This window comes from Candoia aspera, chromosome 11 (genome assembly GCF_035149785.1).
Source record: "Candoia aspera isolate rCanAsp1 chromosome 11, rCanAsp1.hap2, whole genome shotgun sequence".
Lineage (NCBI taxonomy): Eukaryota > Metazoa > Chordata > Lepidosauria > Squamata > Boidae > Candoia > Candoia aspera.
This window is the reverse complement of record NC_086163.1, coordinates 13,692,853-13,717,772: the sequence shown is the minus strand read 5'-3', so window position 1 is coordinate 13,717,772 and position 24,920 is coordinate 13,692,853. Positions and strand designations below refer to the sequence as shown.

The window sequence follows — 24,920 nt, the reverse complement described above, 5'->3', positions numbered from 1 at the left end:
TGGGGGGATGATGAAAGGTTGGGTCTTATTTGTTACACCTCCAAGCAGGACTAGAAATCCTCAAAGGATTGACGTTGCTTTGTCAGTAACCCAGGGACCCATGAACTAGAACCTGTCAAAAATATATTTAGCATTGAAGATAAGAGTTTTGAGAATTAAACAGAACTCACACTTCTTCAACAGAAAGGTCTACTGGCGAACTCCAGTTTTCATAATTTAGTGATACAACTACACAGAGGAAGGAAGAAGGAACATGGAACTTGCTTCATTTGTTAGCTGAATCAAAATTAAATCCTTGGTGGTTTACTGGCACATTAGAATAATTTGTGGATTCAAGCCTGTCTTCAGCCTAGCTGATATCCCAAGGGACGGTATAATTAGCTCCTGAATCCCTAAAAGGGAGCATTCCTTTCCAAGAGGTGAGCATGTGCAATATTTTGCCATGATTGGTAGTCCTTGCTATGAATTTGGCTAATCATAGCAGGGCAAACCTCTGGCCTTCTAGGGGATGTTGACTCCTACCTCCAGCAACTCCAGTCAATAATGAAGGATGCTGGGAGTTGTAGTTCAGCAAGCTCTGGATTGTAGTTCAGCAATCTCTTCTGCCATTGAACTAATTGCTCTTTGAAGCCTTCTACAGTTGGGTGAGCTAGTAGTCAAAGGCAAGGTTCCATTTGCTCTCATGCAGGAGAAACGTCGTGCTTCCGAAGTCCCTGCTTTCGTGCATCAAATGGGCTGTTTAATTAGTCATTTATCTTAATGCAATGAGCCGTTGACTTTGCATATAGTGTAGGAGGACAAGTAGATTCCCACCTGTGGTGCTCTGCTCTAGTTTCTTGGAAGACGCACACTTCATTTGTGTCTGCTTCCCTGTGTAAGCTCAGGGCTTACTTTATTTTGAGGTAGCTGGAAGACAGGAAGAGGCCCTTCAAGAGGCCTTTCAAGGTAAGGGGGAGGAAAAAAAAGGAGGTAGACAATACAAACTGTCATCTTGTGCCTTAGTAAACCTGGTGTGCCTAAGCCTGACGGAAACGCCACTTCCTTCCAAGTAGGTCCTTGCAGAGGGCCAGAAGATGGCTGCCTCCTTCAAAGAGAGATCGGCAGAGCTGCATGGTAAGCAAAGACCTTTTTTTTGTGCTACTCAGCCTGAGCAGAGAAGGCCAGGAGGCTATGATCAATTCAGGATGCTTTTGGGGTGCTTAAGAAACCTTGCCTCTACCTCTCTGGTGTCCCTGTTTGACCAAATTCTCAGAAATGAAGAATCTGGCCTTAGCTTTGAAGCTGACATATTTGATGGGCTTGTTTACTAAGAAGTGTTTTTATGTGAGAGAAGGGAAGGAGGAAATAGTCAAATAGTCAATTTCTAATGTTCAGAAACGTTGGTTGATGTTGGCTTCTCTAGCATTATACAGCTAGTAGCTAATTCTGTAGATCTAGCAGGCCAAGCACCCACCATAAAATTTAATGAATTGGATAATACAAAGGCCATCAGTTGTGGGCTGCTAAAATTCAGATGCCCACTAGATGACACTAAAGAGATAATTCCACTCTTTGCTGCTCTCTAGTGGTCATCTGGATTTTTGTAACCTGGTTCCAATAGCCCCAGGCAATACAAATTCTCTAGCTCTGTCTCTTGGGCTAGCCTCTTGGCCCTCAACAACATTCAACAGCTCCTAGGTAGAGAAACTCAAAACAGATGGATTCCAAAAGACTTAAGACCAAATACATAGTCACAAAAGGTATTTTGAGACCCCAGTGCAATCTCTCTTCCGTAGAAAATCTTGTGCTGTAGTGTAATAGCCAATCAGTGTCAAACTACCCAAAATGTGGGAGCGTAAAAAGAAATCACAAGCCAGTGTGCCAATTTCCTTTCAGTGACAATGGTTAGCATTCACTTGCAAAAAACAAAGCAAAACAGGATATGGCCAATTACATTGTCAGTTTGCAGCAGCTTTTATATCTTATGGTTAAATGAAGATGCACAGTGGGCTGGTGGCTCTGGAAAATCAAGAAGCCCATGATTCAGGGGGCTCCCACCCTACAGGTGTTTCAGAGGGCCTTTGGCTGGTATGGTATAGTCCCTTTCAAGGACTGTGTGTTTGTTGCTACTGGTTGTGCCATCCTTGCATCTTCTTTTATAGTGTATCACTTTAGGGTTTTTGTGAACCACCCAGAGTCATTGAGAGTCATGTGGGGTACAAATTTAATAAATCAGTATGTTTTTAAAAATGAAAAAGACTCACCAGATCAGGGCATAAGCGGCAGGCTTCTTATTCATGTTTTCTGACAATGTCTTGTCCTAACAGAAGGGAAAGAAAGATAGCCCAAGATTTGTGGATCAAAATTAAATATGCTGCTATTTTTTTTTAATTGCACATGTATTTGTTTTAATGCAAATCACATCAGCCTTATGATTTGCAGGAATGAATTCACCTCTTCCCACCGCTGCTGTTATCCTGGGATGAGATTTACAAGATACACGCAGCAGATAAACAGGGTTTTGGCTGGGCTTGCAAAATGCATTTAACTTGGTTCCTGAATTTGCATCACATGCTGTATCATAAACTTTCTAAATGTACTAAGTTATACAACCTGCTAAGCCATGGAGTAGTTATACAAAGGCAGCTTTTGGATCTTGAACTGACCAGGCTGAGCATGGTTAAGCCACAGTTTTATTCATCCTATAAAAGTTCTGGGAACAGTGACTCGTACCCTCATCACTGTATAGTTGAATTACTGCCAGATGATCTACCTGGTCTGCCTTTGAAGACAACTTGGGAGGTCCAGATGGACAAGATGTAGCAGCAGCTGGAGGACAAGTCCCACTTCTGCAGCAGAAGGTCCATTCTCGGGTCACTGCACTGGTTCCCTGTAAACTTCTGAGCTCAATGCAAAGTGCACATCTTTCTCAACCCTGTAATGTGCCTCGTCTTTGAAATGCACACATTTATGTATGTATTTAAAAATAAGCTCACAGTTCCATGTGAGTTTATCTTTAAAATACCCCTTTCAGTTGGCCAACTTTCAATGGCTGCTGGAGGGACTTTGTCCTTCAGAATGGTTCTTCCACTTCTCTGAGATCACTGAGACAGGTGCTACTTAGGGTTTCAACATACATACCCCAAATAAATTGAGGGCTTGGACCTAGAAATAAGCTTTCTCCATGGTAGCCCCAATGCTGTACAACACCATGTCCTGGAGATAAAACTGACCCCCTCACTGTTGACTGTCCACAAGGTTGTCAAAACCATTTTAATTTGACATGTTTCTGAAAGGTGGTGTCTTGGGCATTTGGTCTATTTATTTAAATTGCTGCCCTATGTCATGTCGTTATTGTATGTTGAGTCTTGGGGCTGGGGCAGTATACAAATAATTGCAATAAATATCTATCTAAACAAGAAGAGGGTTGTCCAGCCCAATCTGCCATGTTTAGTTTTGGCTATAAACAATGGCTCATGTTCCAAGGTTATGTGTAAACTTGGCTACTGTGGCTTAATCAGCCTCAGTTAAAACATGTAATGGCTTACCATGATATGAGAATTAAGAGGATGAACTCTGTAATCCTTTGTAATCCATACTGATTTCTGCAAATCTGAGGATTTTGGTTTACAGTAGTTTATTCCTGCATTTTATGTAGGGTTTAACTCATTCTTCTAGGCCAGATTTCTTTAGCATTAACTCCTCCATAAACAGTATGTTTGATTTCAAGTCCTACCAGCTGCAGTTAGTTTGGATGACGGGTGATGGAGTTGTTGTCCAAAATATGTAGAGACTACCACATTACCTATCCTATCCATAAACTAGCCAAGTTTTAGTAAAAATCAATGCAGGACCCTCCCTATGGCAGCTAAGTATCCTTCTCTAAGAAGCCTTTGGAAGTTAAAGCTATCGCTTGTATTACAAATGTTCTCCCAGTCTCATTTATCCATTTATGTTTTTTTCAGAAAGCATCACTAATTTCCTAGGGACACGGGAGTTAGTCTTGCTTGATGCTCAGTTCCACATCAAATCCAAAGTGGAGGAAATTGTCCTGGTATGTGTGTATGGTTTATTTTTACTATCCATTTGATGTATGTGTGGGCATAATTCCTGGGCAGAAACAGACAACACCATGGACACTGAAGTCCTTGAAAAATCATTCTTGATAGACAATAGGGATGTATAACCATTTTAGCAGAAATAATGAAATGAAGAAGCACACTTGCTTTCCACTCTTTATTCTTATTGCAGTCTGTTATTTCTTGTGTTAATTTCTTCACTCCTGTAATACCTGCTCAGTATGAACATTTGTAAATAAATAGATTATTACAAAATTAACTCCCATCTTCAGAAGGAAAGGGGCCCTGAAAACATTGTCCTGTACTTCCCCAGGTTTGAGGAAGGCAAAACAATATCCGTAAAGTTTAAACGTCCAAATATTTGGAGCGTTTACAAGGCATCCTAGCAGGTTCTACATGGGAAACCAAGCAACTGATTAACCAGCACATACTGGTATCCAACTTAAGGGGAGTATCATGAGTATTTAAAACAAGGCTGAAGATCTTACTGCAACCAGATACCTTTCCAATTTTACTGTAGTAAATTAGAGAAGAGCATTTGCTTGGAGACATTTTAATGTTCCTCCACTGGCCCTAGCACATACCAGGTTCTGCTTCATACCATGCTCTGCTTGTATTCGCTCACAGGGAGCCAATAAGATGAACACAACAACTCATGAGCTATTGAGCTGCTTACATTATGGAGATACATTATTTGAAAATACCACACCTCTCTCAGCTAAGACTTTTAAGAAGCACCAAGGAATACAATCTTATATGCTATATCTGTTATTAGTTCAGTACTCAGAAAAAAATTGGGGTGGTGGTGATCTTTTATACCGAAGCATGTTCAGTACATAAAGCAACTGTGTATGCATGACCTCCCTAAATAGTTGAACCTCTTCCTTTTCTGGATTTTAAGTGCTGGCCAATTAACATAGATCAGGTACACTGAAATCTATCCCACTCGTTTCCTGCTTCAGAAGTGGACCAAGACCGCAGAGTGCCAAACATTGGGTCTTTTCATAATGGTTGTCCTGCCAAATGGTATGTCCCATCTTAGATGGTATTAAGTCAGTGTTTGTCAACCTTGGCAACTTTAAGATGTGTGGACTTCAACATCCAGAATTCACCAGCCAGCATGGCTGTCTGGGGAATTCTGGGTGTTGAGATCCACACATCTTTAAGTTGCCAAGGTTGAGAAACCCTGTATCTAGATGATCAATTCCATTCCCAGTGTGTATATACTGTATGTGACTAAATATATTGCAACTCTTAAACCTTTTGTGGATATTGCACAGGGGTTTCCCTATCAACTCCTGGCTGATACCAAGCATGGAGACACAGCTTGGCCTCAGCCTACTTGGGTCTGTTTTCTTTTTCAACATGTCTCTCTCTGTGTAGGTTTTGATGCCTTGGCGAGCACTGGTGGTGATGGCAAAGTTTCCTATCAAGGTACCGTAAGTCCTGTTCTGTCCTTGGCCCTACCGGTTTTCTAATCAGGTGCTGTTTGCCTAGTGCAGTCCCATACATCTCAGCCCCCTGCAGAAATGCTGGTGCCGGCCCTATTATTAGTCAGGTGATCAATATCCGTTATGAAGGTAAGACACACACGTGCAGTAAGTTTCAGCTTTCTCTTTAAAATATTTAGATATCTGTTTGTGATGCAAAAGGCAAGCAGGGAATAACACTTGTAGATTTCTCTTTGCAGGTCCAAGTTAGCTTCAGCTTCCTTGCCATGCTGTTTATCAAAATGAGAGAAGCTAAAAAGGTGAGTTCAAGATGGGGAATGGATAGTGAGATCTGCTTCTTCCTCTATAAAATATGCTTTTCTCCCACCCGTGCAGGTTGATGGTATCTTCTTGGATGAACCCATTTTTCCCCATAGCAAATGTGCCAAAGCTGTCATAAGAATTTGCATATGATCAGGTCTCAAATCTTTATTTTAATATCAGTGTTTCTCAACCTTGGCAGCTTGAAGATGTGTGGACTTCAACTCCCAGAATTCCCCAGCCAGCTGTGTTGTGCTGGCTGGGGAATTCTGGGAGTTAAAGTCCACATATCTTCAAGCTGCCAAGGTTGAGAAACACTTATACAGTACAGGACTTTTAAAAAATCACATTATCCTTGACAGTTCTCTTCAATGGCATTAACTCCTCTTCTGTCTCTTCTGGTCAAACTGATGCCTATTAGACTGCAGCAGAAGGCGCAGGAGGCAGGATGCACAGAGATCTTAAGAGCCCCAAAATTCAACAGTCAGTCTAATCTCATTGAAATTGCATATGTCCAGCAGCAAAAGGGCAGCAGTCCCTCTTGGAATAAAATTATATTCCTGTTCCTCGTTAAGAAATCAAACATAGGAACATAGACCATTTCCTTACAGACCATCTAAGTATTGGTCTAGTTAGCTTAATATTGCTGGCAGCGATGGCCGAAATTGCCTGGTGTTTGGGGGATGGCTGTTTCCAGCCTCCTTGAAAGTCTAGGGGCTTAATCTATGATAAATTGATATCCTGTAACTGTGAAATGCCCTAAATTAAAAGCAGATCAACACCACCACATCTTGGGCTGGATTCTGCATTTAAGAATGACTAATACAGTGTTTCTCAACCTTGGCAGCTCGAAGATATGTGGACTTCAACTCCCAGAATTCCCCAGGCAGCATAGTTGGCTGAGGAATTCTGGGCGTTGAAGCCCACATATCTTGAAGTTGCCAAAGTTGAGAAACACTGGACTAATACATACATTATACTCTAAGAATGAGTATACTTGTTGATATCAATTTGTGCATATATCTTTTAAGGAGAACTAGTTATTACATGAGAACCAGTTTGGTCTAGTGGTTAAGGTGCTGCACTAGGAGTGGAGAAACCTGAGGTCCAGTCTTGCCTTAGGCAAGGAAACCATCTGGGTAACCTTGGGCTAGACCCTCTCTCTCAGCCTTGGAAGAAGGGAAGGGCAGTCCACTTCTGTTGCCTAAAAAACTTCATGAACTTGTCCATCTAGTTGTTACAGTTAAGACAGTTAAGCTTCCACTGAATTCAAAGGGACTGATTGCTTTGATAAACATCCTTAAGGCTGTCGGCATAGCTAGGTGATTCGGATTTAGTTTCATAGGCCCAGGGAAGTCATGTGCAATACCTGCTCTCATATTTCTTCCACTTCCACTTCTCCAGATTGTCATAGAAACTGATACCTCTTCCTTTGAATTTGACTTCCTGTCATTGGATGATCTGGAACATGCGGTCATCCACATGCTTACATCTCTCAAGAAGGTTTTTCCAGGGTCATCACCTGGGTAAGGAGTTGATGTGGATTATAAACCACTAAAGATAGAATCTGGGCATCTTAGAGGCATGGCCATTGAAGCCATGGCTTTCCAGATCTTGAGGAATTACAGCTCTCAGCATCCTTCTCCACTGGCCATGCTAACTGGGGCTGATGATAGCTGGAGTTCAATCACATCTTCTCTCCTCTGCTATAGAGAGATTCTATTAGAAGAGAGAGTTGAAAAGTTGTGACTCAGACTAAGAGGGAAATGGGCTTGATTTTTAAACTATTCAATACAGTATTTATATATTCTAATATCAAAGCCATTGTGAAGGAATAGAAATATAAAAGTAACATGTGTTAAAAAGCAATAGCTTCTCTGACCCAGCCAGCTCACCTCTCAGAAGAAGCTCTGAAGTAAAACGGAATTCAGCATTTTTTTCTATAGTATTATTTCTTTAATGCAAGTTTAATCATTTTCTTGATATTAAAGAGATCTACTCAAGAATGCCCCTCCCAGCTTGCTTGCTAGAATTCAAGATATAATCGATTCCTTGGAAGAAGCATGGAAAGAAAGTCCTTGCGGTAATTCTACTATATGGGAATTAATGGAGAAATAATATTGCAAGTAATTGCTGATTCAGATTGCTGGAGAAAAGTTGATCTAAACATATTGTTAACATGGTGGTAAAGCTACATCGGTTTTTCCTGAAAGCGGGATTTAGACTCTTGCAGGAATAGATAACCTGAGGGCCACCAGACAATTGGGACTGCAGTTTCTTGGTATTCACTGCAAAGGCTGCAACTGACGGGCATCAGCATCCAAACGATCTTGAAAGTAGCAGATAGCTATTCCCCTGACTTGACGTACAACTGTGTTGCGGATGTCCTCCTCAAAATCTTTTTACCAAAAAATGTTACTGTCAATTCTGACTTCCGCACACTTTCTTAAGCAGATCTGCTCTGTGTGTGACAAAATGGTTCATGACCTTCAGTTTGGAAACACTGCTAAGCTATTGAACTGCTGTCTTTCTGCTAGTCTACTCTTTGGAAAGTAGTTTAGGCAAGGGTGTCTCTGGGATTTGAATCCATCTCCCAGCTGCTCTTGAGATGATGTTAGCTAAAACTAAATTGCACTTTTTAAAATGTCTTTCTTGGGGATCCTTAGATGAATTGATGGCTATCTGTGATTGTTATACAAACTCTTCTATGACATTTAGTATCCTCTCACACTTAACAGGTGGGTTCTCAGAGACGTACGCTGCCCTCTGTGATTACAGTGGCCTTTCTTTCCAAGAAGAAATCCAGTGGGTAAGGTGGAATGCTAGGAAAGAAATGAGTCATTCTTAGCTCAGCCGCAAGCACAAAAATAACTTCTGGCTAGGTAGAAACATCAAATTCTCCCCTTTCTCTGGATTTGTGTATCAACATAGAATTCAGACAGGGACTGCTTTTGGTGAGACAAGAAATCCGATAAGGGAACCCTTATTTTTCAAAAGACTGAGATACTCAATCTGTTGCCTTTGGGAATGTGGGTGCCTGTGGTTTACAATGGTTTCATTTCTCAACCAATGAATTCTTTGAAAGGTTCAGGAATAAAGCGTGAACAGAAAATAAAGCGTGAACGCACACCCCTAGGGTAATATACAAAGGTTGCCAAATCCTAATTTGTAAGCCATTTGGTCCCAAGCTGCCAGTGTCCCCATGATGAAATCTTCCAGGAGCAGAACCATCCACCACCCATTGCAGCTTTTCTTTACAGAGAAAGTTCTTTAGGCATCTGTATATTTGCTTTATTGACAGAATAAGAATAGAGTGTAACGGGAAGCAAACAGCAGGTATTTCTACAAAATAATAGGATTGCTCACATCAGGTCTGTAGAGAGAGGACCTGAACATCCAAAGGGCTTTCAGCTGGTTATAACTCCCTTCTGCCTTCTGTTTCAGACTACAGAAGATGGGATTCACATAACAAACAAAGCCACGTTTTTTTAAAATCGTGATCTCATGACCCCGGTGGCCTAGTATGCACCTAACACTAAGCCACATGAGTTGGACATCCTCATTATTATAAGTCATGAAGTTATCATGCTTTGGTCATCTCATGTTGGCCTCTTGCAATGTGCTCTCCATGGTGATCCCTTGGGGACAAACACAGAAACTGCATCTGGTCCATGAGGCTTCCAGAGGCAATTCATGGTGCTGGTCATGACCTATAGAGCCCTTCATGGGAGAGGGCATAGGTGTCTAAAGGACTATCTGTCTTCCATAGTTGCTCTCCATCCTATACACCCAAAGAATTGCCACACTACGGGTTCTACTGATTAAAGCAGAGTTTCTCAACCTTGGCAGCTTGAAGAAGTGTGGACTTCAAGCTGGGAGTTGAAGTCTACACATCTTCAAGCTGCCAAGGTTGAGAACCACTGTATTAAAGTGTCACCTGATGAGTCCCAGGAAGAGAGTCCTCTCTGTTGTAGCGCCTGCCCTCTGGAATGACATTTCGCCAGAGATTCATACAACCTTCAGCCTGATCTTATTGAGACGAGCTTTTAAGACCTGGCTCTTTTCCCTGGCCCTGGACTAGATGGGTGGTGGGCCCCTGGTGGGTTGTCTCATTAGTGAAGTGGTGGTGGTTTTCTCTAGATGTTCTTTCCATATTTTGTATTGTGTGGATTATTTTATTTTGAATGGTATAGATAGTATGCAGCCCAGAGTTGTAATGGAATTGGGCAGCTTATAAATTTAATAAAATAAAATAAATCAAACCCCTCTGTTTTGAGGAACTTGAGACCTGGAAAGTACTTTCATGCTTTATCTGGAGCAGGATCTGGAAACTCCCTGGGGATGAACTTAATATTGTAGAGGGAGGACTTGGGTGCTCCTTCAAAGTGGGTATGGCAACGTCATGCATGTGGGCAGGACCAGAAATTTGTTGCCCTCCCCACCAAGGGCTGGGGAGCAGGTCTGTTCTTTTTAACTATGTTAAAAAAGTGATTTACGTGTTCCTTACTTCAGAACAGTGAGAAACCGTGTCCCCAAATTTGGTGGTCTGAAGGGCTGCAGAAAAGATGCTCAGATGCATGCCCTAAACAGTCCTGGGATCAGAGATGATCTACCTTTAGCATAGTATGCCAAAATTTTTAGGCCATCATTTCTTTATATCTTCATCATATTTCCACTGCTGCAATCATAATCTATTAATTAAAGACCAAGCACTCTGGATTCAAAGATCCACGAGAAGGCTAAAATAAAGAGTAAAACCCAGAAAACAACCAGAAAAAAAATAATCTGAGTGTCCTATCCTTCACCTTAAATCCTCCAACATAACTTGCTTTATAAACATTTCCAGAAAGTTAAAACTGTGGAGGCCATACAGCTGAATACAATGCAGATATTATAGAAGATGTTTGTGGGTTGACGCTCTGAAATTGCTACCTCTGCCAAGCACAACTGCACACAAATGCTCTTCTAGGTGCAGGTGGTGCACACACAGCAAATTGCATGCTGTGCTAGACCTGGTAAGAAATTAGCTCAAGAATGCTGGCAAAAAATAAGCACCGAGAAAAATCAACACTGTGTTTTTATTTTACCCTCCTAATTTACAGAAATATAAGTGGCTTGGTGTGCTGCTTTTAGCAATTTCCCTACAAAATTTTAGTAATATGCCTACAAACTAGATGTTCTCCCAGGCCTTTGAGTAGGTGCTCAGGAAACTCCTGGCAGTTTTTATGTTATAAGAAGCACGTTTGTCCAGATTTATAGGCTTTTCTTTTCATTATTTTCAATTTTGGGGGCAGTCATTGGGCAGACTTTCAATCTCATAAACTTTGCCCTTACAGCTCAAGAAAGCAGGGAGTTTTAGCAGTTTAGAGCTGACTTGTACTATGTGGCAGCACTGATGAGTTGGAGGGAGATGGAAAGTGACAAAAAAAAAACGTGGGGTTCAATCTGACCTGTTTCAGAGGAAACATAAAACAAGCAGCTTGAGGTTGTTTAAAATCACTTGGGCAAAGACAGTGACCATTCAGTGATCACAAATTCTTATTGACAGTAAGACAATACTCTTTTTTTTCCACAGGATGTGGATAATGTTTATCATGTCCGGGGATGCAGAGAGTTCAAACTGCTGGATTTCAACCACCTGCCCAGCCAGTGAGTCTCTATAAAAGAATTGTGGTCTAGCGCAGCCTTTCTCAACCTTTTGACCCTGGAGGAACCCTTGAAATATTTTTCAGGCCTGGGGGAACGCCTGCACGTTCAAACTCAAATATAGGCCAGCAGTTACAAAAGTATTATATTTGTTTCATGGATAGGCCTGTATATATGCATTAACACTATTCTTAAATTAAAAGGAAAGAATGAAACTTACCTCTTTAATGTGAAGTTGCCCGAATTTGAAATAATTTTTAAAATAAATTGTGATCTCCCAGGGAACCCCTGGTGACCTCTTGCAGAACCCTAGAGTGCCACGGAACCCTGGTTGAAAAACCCTGCTTTAGTGGATAGGCATGGATGTGCAAAATGTAGGTAGGAATTTGTGGGAGAGCCATCTTGAAAGAGTGTTAAAATTAGCTGGAACACCTGCAACCCTCAGAATTTCCTTTGTTGCTTAAAAAAAAAGGAAGCAAAATTTTAGCCTTATATTTGAGGAAAGGTCTTTGATATAAGGTAATGCGATAGCTTTTCAATTCTCAACCCCTTCACAGAGCTAAGGAGGAAGCCATGCAAACAAGCTGTTTGGCTTGGTGGGTATCTAGATCTGGGCTGAATATGCCACATAAAGGTAAAAAAACCCAGCCCATCCCTACTTGACCAAGTGGGATTTGTGCTTTGTATTTGCAGGATGGCCATAAAGTCATGTAGTTAGTGAGATTCTTCTTGAACTCTCTGCTATCTTAGTTACGACTCCTCCCAGCTGACACTGAAATTAACTCTGTATATTGTTTTTGTTTTTCTGCAGGGATATAGCTCTTTGTGTGGCTGGTTTGTCATTCAATCAGTGGTTTACAAAGCTAAGTTGCAAAGACTTCAAACTGGTGAGTGCAGCAGTCAGCAAAGAGACCTCAGAGGTATTTTATTCTCCAAGGCCCATTGAAAGATTGGTGAGGAACTTTGTGAGATGTTTAGTAAGGCCCATGGCTTAGTGGTAGACCACTCAATTTGTTCAAGCTTTCCCTTTCCCCTTGCTGAAAGGGTCATGGACCAAGCGGTGCAGAACATCTCTGCCTCCTGAAACCCCAGATCCTTCTGCCATTCATAACAGAGAAGTTTATCTCTCACCCAGCATCCTCCTGACTGTTATTTTTAATATTTTTTATTAAAAGAAGATTTTACAAAGATTTAAAAAACTGCAGAAATATAGAAGAAGAAATAGAAAAAGAAAGCAATTATAAAAGGGTAAAAGACAAAGTGAAGGATTAAAAAAAAGGAAGATATCTAGTGACTTCCAGTCTTCTTTGCAGCAACTGCAAACATAGCAATTGCCATCTCCACCTTCCATATTGCATATCATAGTTCCCTTCTTCCCATAAACAAACCCTTTTTAATCAATAAATCCCAAAATCAGCAGTTCGTTTTTACCCTTTTCCAGCAAAAAATCCACAAAGGGTTTCCAGTTTTCTGTAAAAGTAGTTGTAGTTCCCTCTTTAATCAAACAAGTCGATTTAGACATTTCTGCAAACTCAGCCATCTTCACAACCCATTCCTCCATTATTGGTGTTTCAATACCAGAAGACAGGTAGAAATTGTAATAAAGGCCTTCAATATTGATTATTAACATGCTCTGGCCAGTAAGAACTCAAGAGGTGTTTGGCCATTCTTGGATCACACTTTCACTCTTTTTCCTAAGCTGGAAGCAGAATTTTCTCTGTGCCTTCATTTCTTAGCTTTAACTGCATGTGGCTCTCTTCTTTTTTCTTACAACAGAATCAGGATATTTTGGAAGAGATCCTTCTGGCCCTCAGAAAATCAGTGACTTTGAAAGAGTTGGAACTGGAAAATTGTGGTTTAAAATGGTAAGCAAAGGTGTTTTAACAACAGCACCCTTAGAAATTCAAGGAATAAAATTCTAGCTTTCTGACAATTGAATTTGTATTAGAGTAAGCAGCTAAGAGATCCAAGCATTTAATGCAAACCGTAGAATAAGCACTACAGTTATTCAGAGATGAGTAAACTATCCTGCAAAACAGCCAAGCAAAAAAACCCCAACTCCACAAAAAAATTCCACTGTCAGTTAATTAAAGAGATTGAATTATTATTATTATTAGTAGTAGTAGTAGTAAACTTTGTATACTGCCCAACTCCCAATGATTCTAGGCAATTCAATGAATTTTATTTGTTTTAAATCCACATTTACACATAGCTAGATGATAGTTTTGGAGAAACCAGAATACTGAATTTTCAATTATTCATGTTGTACACAAGTACATGGCTTGTAGGAGGTATCTGTCTTAGAAATACTCCCATCCTTGTTTGGGGAAAAGGGGGTATTGCTTTTAAAATAGGGCCTGTTATCTTCCATTCTGATGCATATTTATATTTATATTAAATATATATTATATTTATTCATAATATAATAAATAATGTATATTTATATTATATTCTGATGCATATTTATATTATTAAAAATGACTCTTTATGATTAGTCAGGCATTTTCTTAGGCAACATGTATGCTTTTTATCCTTTGTAGGGACCATAATTTTCAGCTTAGGAAAAAGAAACAGGGAGCCCACTTCCACTAGATATAATCATGAATTTTCTTTAATGAGAATGGACAAAACCATGAACAAGAAGCCTATTACCTTTTTTTTAATGATCTGTTCAATTGTGAATCAGTAGTGAATCAGTAGTAGTCATAATAGTAGTGAATCCGTAGTGAGGAAAGGTCCTAAGAGAAGAAGAAAGGGGTGGGGGGGGACGTGGTGAACTTCTGCTTTCTAAGCTTGTGAAGCATCTCATGATACATTCCAAGGTAACAGCACCCAAATAAGATGGTGGCTCATTAGTCTATAGATGCCAAAACATGTCAGCTGTAATAGGACTACATAGAAGAAAAGCCTGAGATTTCTTGGAAACTACCAAGACTTGATTTAGTGAGACCAGGGATAGGTTCCTGCAGAAAGCCACAGAGATAACCTTGAGGGAGCTAGCCAGAGGCAACGTTAAACCCGAGCAACAGCAAAAGCATGAGAAAGAAGCTCAGAAGGCTCCTAATTCAGTACAGCATAAGAGGGAAGGATGGAAAAACTCAGGCTTTCAAGATTCTGCTTTTTTCTTTTTTAATACGTTCAGTTGTGTCTGATTCTCAGAGACTGCCTTGACTAGTCCCTGCAGTTTTCTTGGCAAGGTTTTTCAGAAGTGGTTTTCCATTGCCTCCTTCCTGGGGCTGAGGGAAAGTGACTGGCCCAAGGTCACCCAGCTAGCTTTGTGCCTAAGGCGGGACTAGAACTCACAGCCTCCCAGTTTCTAGCCTGATGCGTTAACCGCTACACCAAACTGGCTATCCTATTTGCTTTTAAATAAATGCACTTTCCAATTCCCATAGAATGAGGCTGTCTGGTAATTATGAGATATATTGTCCATTGGAAGGTAGCATTCTAGAGTAAGCTTGACTAGGTGCAATTCTGGGCTGATTCATTGAGTTTTCTTAGAAACCTGGGATTATTAATGACTAGTATATATAAATAAAGCCAGTTTGGGTAGGGGTTAAAGGCTAGAAACCGTGAGTTTTAGTCCTGCCTTGGGCACAAAGCCAGCTGGATGACCTTTGACCAGTCTCTCCTTCTCAGCCCCAGGAAGAAGTAGGCAAGGGCAAACCACTTCCAAAAAAATCTTGCCAAGAAAACTAGGGACTAATCCAAGACTGACGTGAAGGCACGCACGTACAGACACAGATAGGCACACCAATTTTGTGTAAACACAGGCACCCAGTTCCAGGAACAAAAGCTACAGGAGGATTCCTGGAAGGGATATTTTTCTGTTTAAGTACCTTGCCTGATGCATTTTAACACTGACAGATTCTCACACTGCTTTTTTTAAAAAAAACTTTATTAGTATTTCACAACTTCAAAATGCCTTGGAAGACAGATAGTATTGTGTTTGTTAAAAACACCATAAAAACAGCAGCCAGCTTAAGATATAAATGCTGTCCAGCCACACCACCGAAAGACTCAAGCACATGTGTAGGCTTAGAAGAACATTCAGGGTCTCCAGTGAGGTTGACTTTAGTTGTTATTCTGGGTTATACTTACACACCAACCAGAAGCCAAATCAGAAATCAGCCCCATCCAATGGGAGTGTGGTCAACAATTCTGCTCAAAATTCCTTCTGATCACAAATTCTTCTGCTATCTTTCTACTGAGTGTATAACAAACCACAGGCTCTCTCTCAATCTCAGAGCTGAAAGAAAGTCAGGGATTGTATGCATGATTGCAAGTTTGGTCTCCCTTCCTCCTTTTCTCTCAGCCCAGGCTGGGTTTCAGAAATGTTTGGAATATTTTGGCAACACAGAATCAAAGGAAGACCCATAAGATCTGGAACTTGTTTTCAAGCAATGGAATTCAAAGGACCATCTCCCCATCCATGTGCTATTCCTGACCTTGAATTGTGTTGTGAAAATATGTCCAAGGTCATGGACAAGACACAGCCCCTTGAAGGAGGGAGAAAACTCCAGACAACTACAAATATTTGGCCATAATCTGTAGATCTTGTATCTCTCTCTGCATGGATTCCTTGTTATTGTGCAAAATTGTCTCTCTTTTGTAGTGATTTTGCTCAGCAGATGGCCCTTGTCCTTCAAGAATATACAGACTCTGCCTTAAACACCCTTAATCTCTCTAGAAACCTCCTGGAGGATCGAGGTAGGACATTCCCAATGTCTCAGCAGATGCTTTGCAGTAGGATTTTCTATAATCTGGCTATAATAATGGATTGGATTCATTACTACTGTTCAACTTTTCAACTATCAGATGACTAAAATGGAATGGTAGAAATGGATCTGGACGTGCTGACAGGGCTGTATAGCTAATGCCTGATGTCATATTCCTCCACACATTGGAAGGTGCCTGCCATGGAGGAGCCTGCTCTAGATTTTGGTGCTGTGGTTAACATGTTGACTAGATCTAGGGAGATCTAGGCTCAAGCCCACATTTAGATATGGAAAACTATTGGGAGACTTTAGGCCAATCATGGCAGGTTATAAATCTCATACATAGGTGTGTGCATCTGTATGAACTTGCTCATATATCCTTCCCAACAGAAACCTGTGATTGCAGTGTAAGTGGACAACTAGACCCTATTTCCTAAAACTTCCCTTTGCAGTATGTAGAAGATGGACCTAGGGTCTTCAAGAAAACAGGTTCTAACTAATGGGCAGTTACAACATTGCTCTTTAAGCTGTTTTTTGCCATTGCTTCAAGCCCTGCCTAAATCCCTCTGTTCTGGTCATCTAGATGCAACACAGTGCAAGTTTAAAAAGCAAGCTCTGCCTTTGGAACTGGGGTGGGTTGGAGAAGGGGAGGTGGAATGGATGGATGGATGGATGGATGGATGGATGGATGGATGGATGGATGGATGGATAGATAGATAGATAGATAGATAGATAGATAGATAGATAGAAGACCTGATCCACATTTCCAATTCATGTAAGTCCTTTGATTGTTACTCATTTCTATGACATTTGATTTGCAAAACAAATTCGTCCCTGCTGGGCAGGGGTGTGTGTGTTCTTATATCAAGCAACAGCCCGCAGGGCCAATATTCTCATTTTGCAGAAGGGGAACTAAGGTTGGGAGAAAGTACACTGCCTAGAAGATTTTCAGAGGGGAAGGGGGCTGGGAGAGAGGTTTCTGTGGCTTGCAGAATCCCTAGCCAAGTTAACCAGATTCTGCGCTGGCTATGAATTGTTACAGTGGCCATCTCAGTGCAGGATGATTTGATGAAGTTAAAAAAATAAATATGTAAGGTAGAATTCTGTGATTCCCCAAATCTTTACAGAACAGATCGATGTGGCAAATCTGATCCAAGCATTGTCTTTCTGTATTTTCCCTGTGCTGCTTCCACCTTTTTTCAAAGCACAGAGAGTCTGTAAATTCTCATTGTGCTGCTGTTCCATTCTCTCCCCTCTCTCCAAAAACCCCCTTAGTTATAGAGTATGTATATATGATATTCTTTGCCCCTTGACAAGCCTCTGCTATTAATGGGGAGGGGGGAAAGAATTTGTTTATTATCTTTTTAATAGCATCGAGACACATTTTCAGCTATGCAATGGAAAGTATTTAATGCAAATGTTACAGCACAATTGCATTCTTTTGTGTAATTAAACACAAAAACATCTACCCACCCACCCATCCATCTTCTACTGATGGTGTCACTGCTAATTTAACTTTGCTTGGCAGTTCATTTTCTTTCCAAACCATTTCCAAAGCAGAAAATGTTTACTGTGTTACAAGCCCAGACACCCATTATAAATGATTGCTCTAAAGACCTGTATCACTGAGCAAATTAAAATTGGCAAAAAGAAAAAATAACAATAATGTGCAAATATCTATTTTGCCTTCTATTCAAAAAAAAAAAAGGTCTCCTGAACAAGTAATTCAATATCCCCAATCCTGTAGAAAGTCAGGTGCAATTCTATTGGTAGTTTGTAGAAGAAAAATGAACTGAGAGAGTGGCTCAGTGAATTTTCAGCAAGGAAAAATTCCATCTGAAAATTCCCACGGGTGCTGTGGTTGTGCCGTGTCTATGACTTGACTCTGGTTGTTCTACTCTGCCTACAGGTATAATTGCTCTAAGCCAGACCTTTGAACAAAGCATGAGGGGTTTCCAGTCCTTGAACTTTGCGAGGACTTCTATGACTCAGAAAGGTAGATCCCACCCTTGTTCTTCTTTACAAGGCTTCTAATGATGCACTCAACTGTATGAAATCCACAAACTCTCTTTTTCACTGGATCACTGTTGCTGCCTTACTATGAGATTTACCACTGTGACTGGGGGCCTTCCTGTCTTATGTATTGACTTGTGTGTTTTATGGTTTCTGTGTTCTGTCTTTCATTAGTCTGCTCAGCTGAAAACACACACACACACACATCTAATGCACAGATGTGATCTGTTTACCTCATTACTTGGATGGATGGTCCAAACTCTTTCACAGCCTGTTTTTTTTAAAGACCAATAATAAAGTCTATATCCAGGAAGCCTGATGTGATCTAATTTTTATAAAGAGTACAGTACAAGTATGGCATGCACTGATTGTGTTTCAATTCAGGCACATCCTGAAAACATTTTTATCAGAGCATTTGACTTAATATTATTGTTCAATTTATATCCTGGCTGCTGGTTTGTTTCTTTGGGATGCAGTGTCTCATAATCATTTACATATTGCTTGATGTTAACTCATATTTGAAACTGTATGTGAAGTTGTTTTGTTGCTGAACACGACAAGGAAATGGATGACACAGAAGTATTTTAAAGAAGGAATGACTCTTTAATAGCATTGCAAGTCGCTGCCTGAAGTGGAAACAGCAACTCCATCTCTTGTTCAATGGCAAGTCAACATGTGAATAACTCAATGCTGGACAAAGGTTGGGGTTGAATGATATAATTTTGCCACTCCTTACACATTTGTAGAAGCAAGGGAAGGGCCCCTTGTTTCCACAAATGGGTGTAGGCCATTTGAACCAGAAAATGCCACAAGGTTTTCTGTGGCAGTAAACATGAAATACAGGTAATCCTTGGTTAATGATGGTAATTGGGACCGGGAACTCTGTCACTGAGAGAAGCAGCCGTAAAGCACAATGTCATGTGACCGTGCCAACTTACAATGGCAGTTGTGGTAGCTCCAGTTGCCACTGTTAGGCGAATCCCATGCAGTCATTAAGACCGATATCACGTGGTCGCCAGTTGCAACCTCCTGCCTGCTTCCCCGTGGACTTTGCTCATCGGAAGCAAGCAGGGAAGGTCGCAAATGGTGATCAAGTGACCACAGGATTCTGCAACTGTTGTAATTGTGAGCTGGTTGCCGAGTGCCCAAATCACGCTCACGAGACCGGGGGGACACTGCAATGGCTGCAACTTCGAGGACCGGTTGTAAGTCTCCTCATTCAGCGCCATTGTAACTTCGAACAGTCACTGAACGAATGGTTGTTAACCAAGGACTGTAATCAAAAACTAAAAAGCAGACATCTACTAACCTTTCATGACACTCCAAATCAGCTGCATGCTGCCTGATAGCAGGGCCAGGCCAATGTAATCTGCCTCACTTGAGAAGGAGCCCTGCCATGTCCAAGCTGTGGCTTCTTATTTAGCCCGTGAGTTGCCTTAGGACTGTGCCAATTGGGTGGACAACACTGCTTATTTTTTAGCCACAGGTCAAGATTTTCTGAAGCAGGCTGAATTTTATCAACCAGCGTTCAAGCAGAGCAAGAACAGCTCTGCCAACAAAAGAAATCTGCCCTTGCTTTCTGTGTCTGTCACTTTCTGACTAGAGCTGGCTGCTTGATTTTCCCCAGAAGCTCGTGATTTATCCGTTGGAGTCATGTACAAAATGATAATTCAGAGAGGATCATACAGAATTACCAATAAGGTTGAAGGTGCAGCTAAACTCAGCTTGGAAGCTTTTTATTACTAGAACCATTTTTTCCCCCTAAGCTTACTAGAAACCGGGAGACTGTGAGTTCTAGTCCCACCTTAGGCCTGAAGCCAGCTGGGTGACCCTGGCCAGTCCCTTTCTCTCAGCCCTAGGAAGGAAGCAGTGGCAAACCACTTCTGGAAAACCTTGCCAAGAAAACTGCAGGGATTGTCCAGGCAGTCTCCAACAATCGGTCATGATTGAATGGATTAAAACTTAAAAACTTTCTTAGAGCAGGCTGATCTGAAATTTTCTGAGGCCCTGCGGATTGTAAGGCCCTAAACTGTAGCTTGTTTAGCTTATGCCTAAATCCAGCACTGTGCACGCTCCATCCCCAAGATTTTCTCTTAAATTACTTCTTTTGAAAGGAAGTTCTGAAGCAAATTCTCTTTCATGAAACTGAATGAGCCTTGGAGAATTTTTCTGCCCAACAGTAATCATAATATATTCTTGATTGTCTCTTGCTAGGAGTGATGGCCCTGTGTCTATCTTTCATCACAAATGGACAATTCAGAACCAGTCTGTCCCATCTGGACCTCTCTGGAAACCCAGGGAGCTTGTTTGGTGAGGGTGGAAATGTAAGTGTGAATTACTTTTGGGAGCAGTTTCATAAATATACCCTGCCTTCTTCACTCCTTAGAACTGGGGAGAATCATATTCCTCAGGTTCAAAGCAGTCATCCTAGCCATTTCTGGTGGCCATCTAGGTCATGTGCTCCATAGATATTTAGGGCATGTGATCTGCCATATTCAGTCTGAAACTATATCTGACAAATCAAGCTTGGATTTCTTCATCCTGCACATGCCTTGTAACAATTGGGATTGGATGAGTAGCCTTCCGTCTAGTGACAATGGATCATAGAGAAGAAGGATCTCTATATTCTTGAATAAGCTTAGCTCTTTTGAGCTGAGACTTTGGTCCCCAATTCTACATTGGTAACTCCACAAACATTTGAGTTGTTTCTCTTCCAAATACAAAAATAATCAAGACAAGATGACAAAGAAAGCCAAGAGCAGCCTGAAAGATAGCAAGCACTCTCTTTTTTCAATAATATCACAACAGTCTTCTTGGAGAACCAGGGCTTCATGCTTGGTCTCAAACAATGTAATGTAATGTGAAGGCGCACAATCCTCTCTAGGAAGGATATTCCAAAGTCTTGGTGCCCTAACTCAAATGGCCTTGCCTTTCATCCTCCATTCATGTCAGTTGATAGGAGACTTTGGAGAATGACTTTACATGCTGAGTGGAATATGTAGTAGGGAATAGATGGAAAATGGAGTCCATATGATGAAAGGATGAAGTCTGTATTATGATTCACTTGTTGGTGGCAATTAAATAACTGATACAATTTTGTATGATTTTAGCCAAATGCTTTGCAATCCAAGCATACAAAAGGAGTTTTAAAATGCAGGACATTTTAATTTAATTGCTCTAAAACCAATAAAAATAGATTTCAAAACATAACATCATTTCACATACTCATATCCTTTGCAACCCTCAAGAGAAGAACTGCTCTCAATTTTCTGGCTATTTCAGCAAACTTTGCAACCAGCTCAGTGACTACATAGTTTTCACCCATCAGAGATTTTATGACTATCAGTATCTGAGGAGCTGTTCTATTGCTGACAAAAAGTTCCTTCTAGGATTGACACATAATTGGTAAAAGAGTAAATAAGGTGAAGTATTTTTGGTTTCCCCCAATGTAATCATGGTTCATTGATTATGCTTCTATTTCTGAAACAATTTCCTTACTGATTAAATAGAATTGACTATTGTGGTTAGAGATATAGCTGATGTGGATTTTTAACTATTATATTTCAAACTGAATCAGTCTTTTTATTTATTTATTTATCAAATTTGTCACCGCCCATCTCGTCCCACCGGTGGGACTCTGGGCGGTTTACAACAAAATACTCAATAAAACAATAAATATATAAAATACATTATAAAATTACATATTATTAATAATACAGATAAAAATAAAGTCCAGATGGCTATATCTCATTCAGTCTTCTCATAGAAGGGATACTTCAAGGCACTAGCCAACCCCAGGCATGATTCCTCTCCTCCCCGCCCCAGGCCAGCTGGCAGAGCCAGGTCTTCAAGTTTCTCTGGCCAGGAGCAATGGGGCTAGCCTCACCTCCAGGGGCAAGATGTTCCAAAGGGCGGGCACTACTGCAGAGAAGGCCCACCTCCTGGACCCCGCAAGATGGAATTCTCTTACCAACAGGGTCCTCAGCATGCCCTCTCTGCAAGATCGGGTGGGGTGGGTAGATGTAACGGGGAAGAGGCGGTCCCTCAGGTAACCTGGCCCCATGCCATGTAGGGCTTTAAAGGTGATAACCAACACCTTGAATTGGACTCAGAAGCAAACTGGTACCCAGTGCAGCTCGCATAGCAAAGGTGTTATATGCGCCCTTCTAGGGCTGCATTTTGGACCAGCTGAAGCTTCCGGATACTCTTCAAGGGTAGCCCCATGTAGAGGGCATTGCAGTAGTCAATATGGGAGATAACAAGGGCATGAGTGACCATTCAAAGGGCCTCCCGATCCAGGAAGGGGCGTAACTGGTGCACAACACGAAGCTGTTAATGTTATATTATTTATTAATGTTGTAGTATTTTTTATATTGTTATACCACTGATCATGATACTTATTTAGGTGAGATAATGGACTGAAAGCTTGCACTTTTTTGTTTTATACAATCAAGTCCATATTTAGTTCAGCCCTTACAAGGAAGGGGGTAATGATTTGGTGGCCTAAGACCACACTTAATGGCTGAAGAACCAGAGAAGTGGGATAATGACCAGATTGCACATGTTGGTGAGGCCAATGGAGTGTTGCAGGGTTTTTTGGTTTTTTTTTTAAATCTATTTTAAAATCTTGTACTACAGGTTTAATCAGCACCACTGATTTTCAGCAGTCACATGGCCAAAATTCAGCAGAAAGATCACAAGTAGGTCACAAAAAATGAGAAATATATAAAGTTGCACCCTTTCTTAAGCTGTCCCAACCTTAAAGCCTTTTGGTCTGTAAAGATAGTTCAAAGGAGGCCAGAAGCAACTACATCACCGGTGAAGCTCAAGCAGAACTGCGATCTCATGAAGTCATCTAACAGCAGGATTTTCAGCCTGCTCCATTTGTGAATGCTTTTCAAGGGTGGATAATGTAATATAATGCCCTAAGTAGAACTGCTTGACACAACCACAGTAGAAATTTCTCTTTGCATCAGCTCTCCTCTTTCTCTTTCAGGGCTTGTTTTCCTTCCTGAGTCAGCCAAATGCTCTGAGTCATCTTGATCTCTCTGGGTCAGACTGTGCTTTGGATATGGTGAGCAACTAGTGACCATTATTTCTGATCCTCCTGGAATGTGTTCCATCCTGTCCTTTTTCTGCATCATTTTGGTGAAGTCCATCATGATTGCAGTGTGTCATGAGCACATGTAGTAAAAGCATGTGGAATCCTCATAGGTTTACACAGACATTTAGTCCATACAACCCTGTGGTTCTCTCAAGCAGTTGGGGGAATGTAGTGAGCACATTTGAAGTTTTGACTGCTTCTCATGGGCTTGCAAAATGGCAACTGGGATGGGTGTGGCTAGTCATCAATATCCATTTAGTAGCAGACATATTGGTGAGGTTGCTCCCTGACAACCCATGATACCATGCTCCAAAATTCTCTTTACTAAAATAATAATTATATAGGAAGCTGGTGTGCTGGAACTTAAGGCATCATCTTTATTTACAAGAAAGGCTGAGGGGCTCACCTAGTTCCACAGACATCCTTGGAAAATAAAAATAGTGGATGTCATCTACTGCTTTATTTGGAATGGCATACACTTGTCCAGAAAACTAGCCCCTAAGCTACAATGGTGGGGATACAACAGGAAGCAAACTTCTCAGTTGACTTTCTGTTAAATGGGTATTTTGTGACTTCTCATGTCCACCATAGAGGCTGTTTTGTCATCAGGCAAGGCATTTTGATCTGACTATATTTTTGAGGAGAGTTATATCGGGCCTGGAGATTTGTTATGAGAATTATTTTGAGAAATTGGAAAAGTAGTGTTATTCCTAATATTAAAGATTGGATTCAAGAGATGTAGAATCTATCTGTTTTTGAAAAGGCAATTTTATCTACTGATTCAAAAATGATGCAATATGTTCTCCTTTGGTCTAGATTCTATGACATTTTGTAACAATAGAAACATTATCATTTATTTTCTTTAATGTCAATTTTGAAATGTTTAAGTATTGTTTGATATTTGATGGGTATCTGATTTATACACATAGTTTCCCCTCCCTTTCCTTGTTTTCTTCCTTTTTTTTTTTTTGGAGGGGGTAAGTTTGATATATTTTTGTTTGTCTGTTTCTTTTTATTTTTTCAGTTCTGTGCATTTCTTCTTGTAAAACTTGTTATGATAAATGCAATTTAATAAAATAAAGAAAAAGTTTTTAAAAATCAAGCCAGGTCTTCTATGGCAGCCATTTTGTGGGTGTGCCAATATGTTTTCAAAATGTCAGAGATGATCTCAGTCCAGAAAATTCCTGGAATAAAGAGAACATTTATTCCTGGCAGGTTATTTTTAGGTTTGTAGAATAGACCTTCAAGCATCCGAAGGGTATCTGAGCCAGTTGGTCAGATAACAGTAATCAAAGCATTCCCTCTCTTCCAAAGTTTTATGACCACTGAATGCAAGGTAAAAGGTAAAGGTTTCCCTTGACGTAAAGTCCAGTCGTGTCCGACTCTAGGGGGCGGTGCTCATCTCCGTTTCAAAGCCTTGGAGCCGGCGTTGTCCATAGGACACTTCCGGGTCATGTGGCCAGCATGACTCACGGAACGCCGTTACCTTCCCGCCGAAGCGGTACCAATTAATCTACTCACATTTGCATGTTTTCGAACTGCTTGGTGTGCAGAAGCTGGGACGAGCAACGGGAGCTCACCCCGCCGCGCGGTTTCGAACCGCCGACCTTCCGATCGACAGCTCAGCGGT

The 24,920-nt window shown here is 40.9% G+C and overlaps 1 protein-coding gene across 1 annotated transcript in view; it reads left to right on the top strand.

Moving 5' to 3' along the window:
- The first annotated feature begins 1,020 nt into the window (after positions 1–1,020).
- The window catches only part of CARMIL2 (capping protein regulator and myosin 1 linker 2), a 62,534-nt gene continuing 38,634 nt past the window's right edge, over positions 1,021–24,920 (top strand). Inside the window, exons 1-14 of the mRNA XM_063313101.1 lie at positions 1,021–1,113; positions 3,945–4,033; positions 5,442–5,492; positions 5,749–5,808; positions 7,214–7,335; positions 7,801–7,892; positions 8,548–8,618; positions 11,385–11,458; positions 12,267–12,342; positions 13,232–13,320; positions 16,071–16,165; positions 18,083–18,169; positions 20,401–20,510; positions 23,183–23,260. Coding sequence (XP_063169171.1) covers positions 1,074–1,113; positions 3,945–4,033; positions 5,442–5,492; positions 5,749–5,808; positions 7,214–7,335; positions 7,801–7,892; positions 8,548–8,618; positions 11,385–11,458; positions 12,267–12,342; positions 13,232–13,320; positions 16,071–16,165; positions 18,083–18,169; positions 20,401–20,510; positions 23,183–23,260 — 1,134 coding nt within the window. The 5' untranslated portion in view covers positions 1,021–1,073. The remainder of the gene's footprint in view (positions 1,114–3,944; positions 4,034–5,441; positions 5,493–5,748; positions 5,809–7,213; positions 7,336–7,800; positions 7,893–8,547; positions 8,619–11,384; positions 11,459–12,266; positions 12,343–13,231; positions 13,321–16,070; positions 16,166–18,082; positions 18,170–20,400; positions 20,511–23,182; positions 23,261–24,920) is intronic.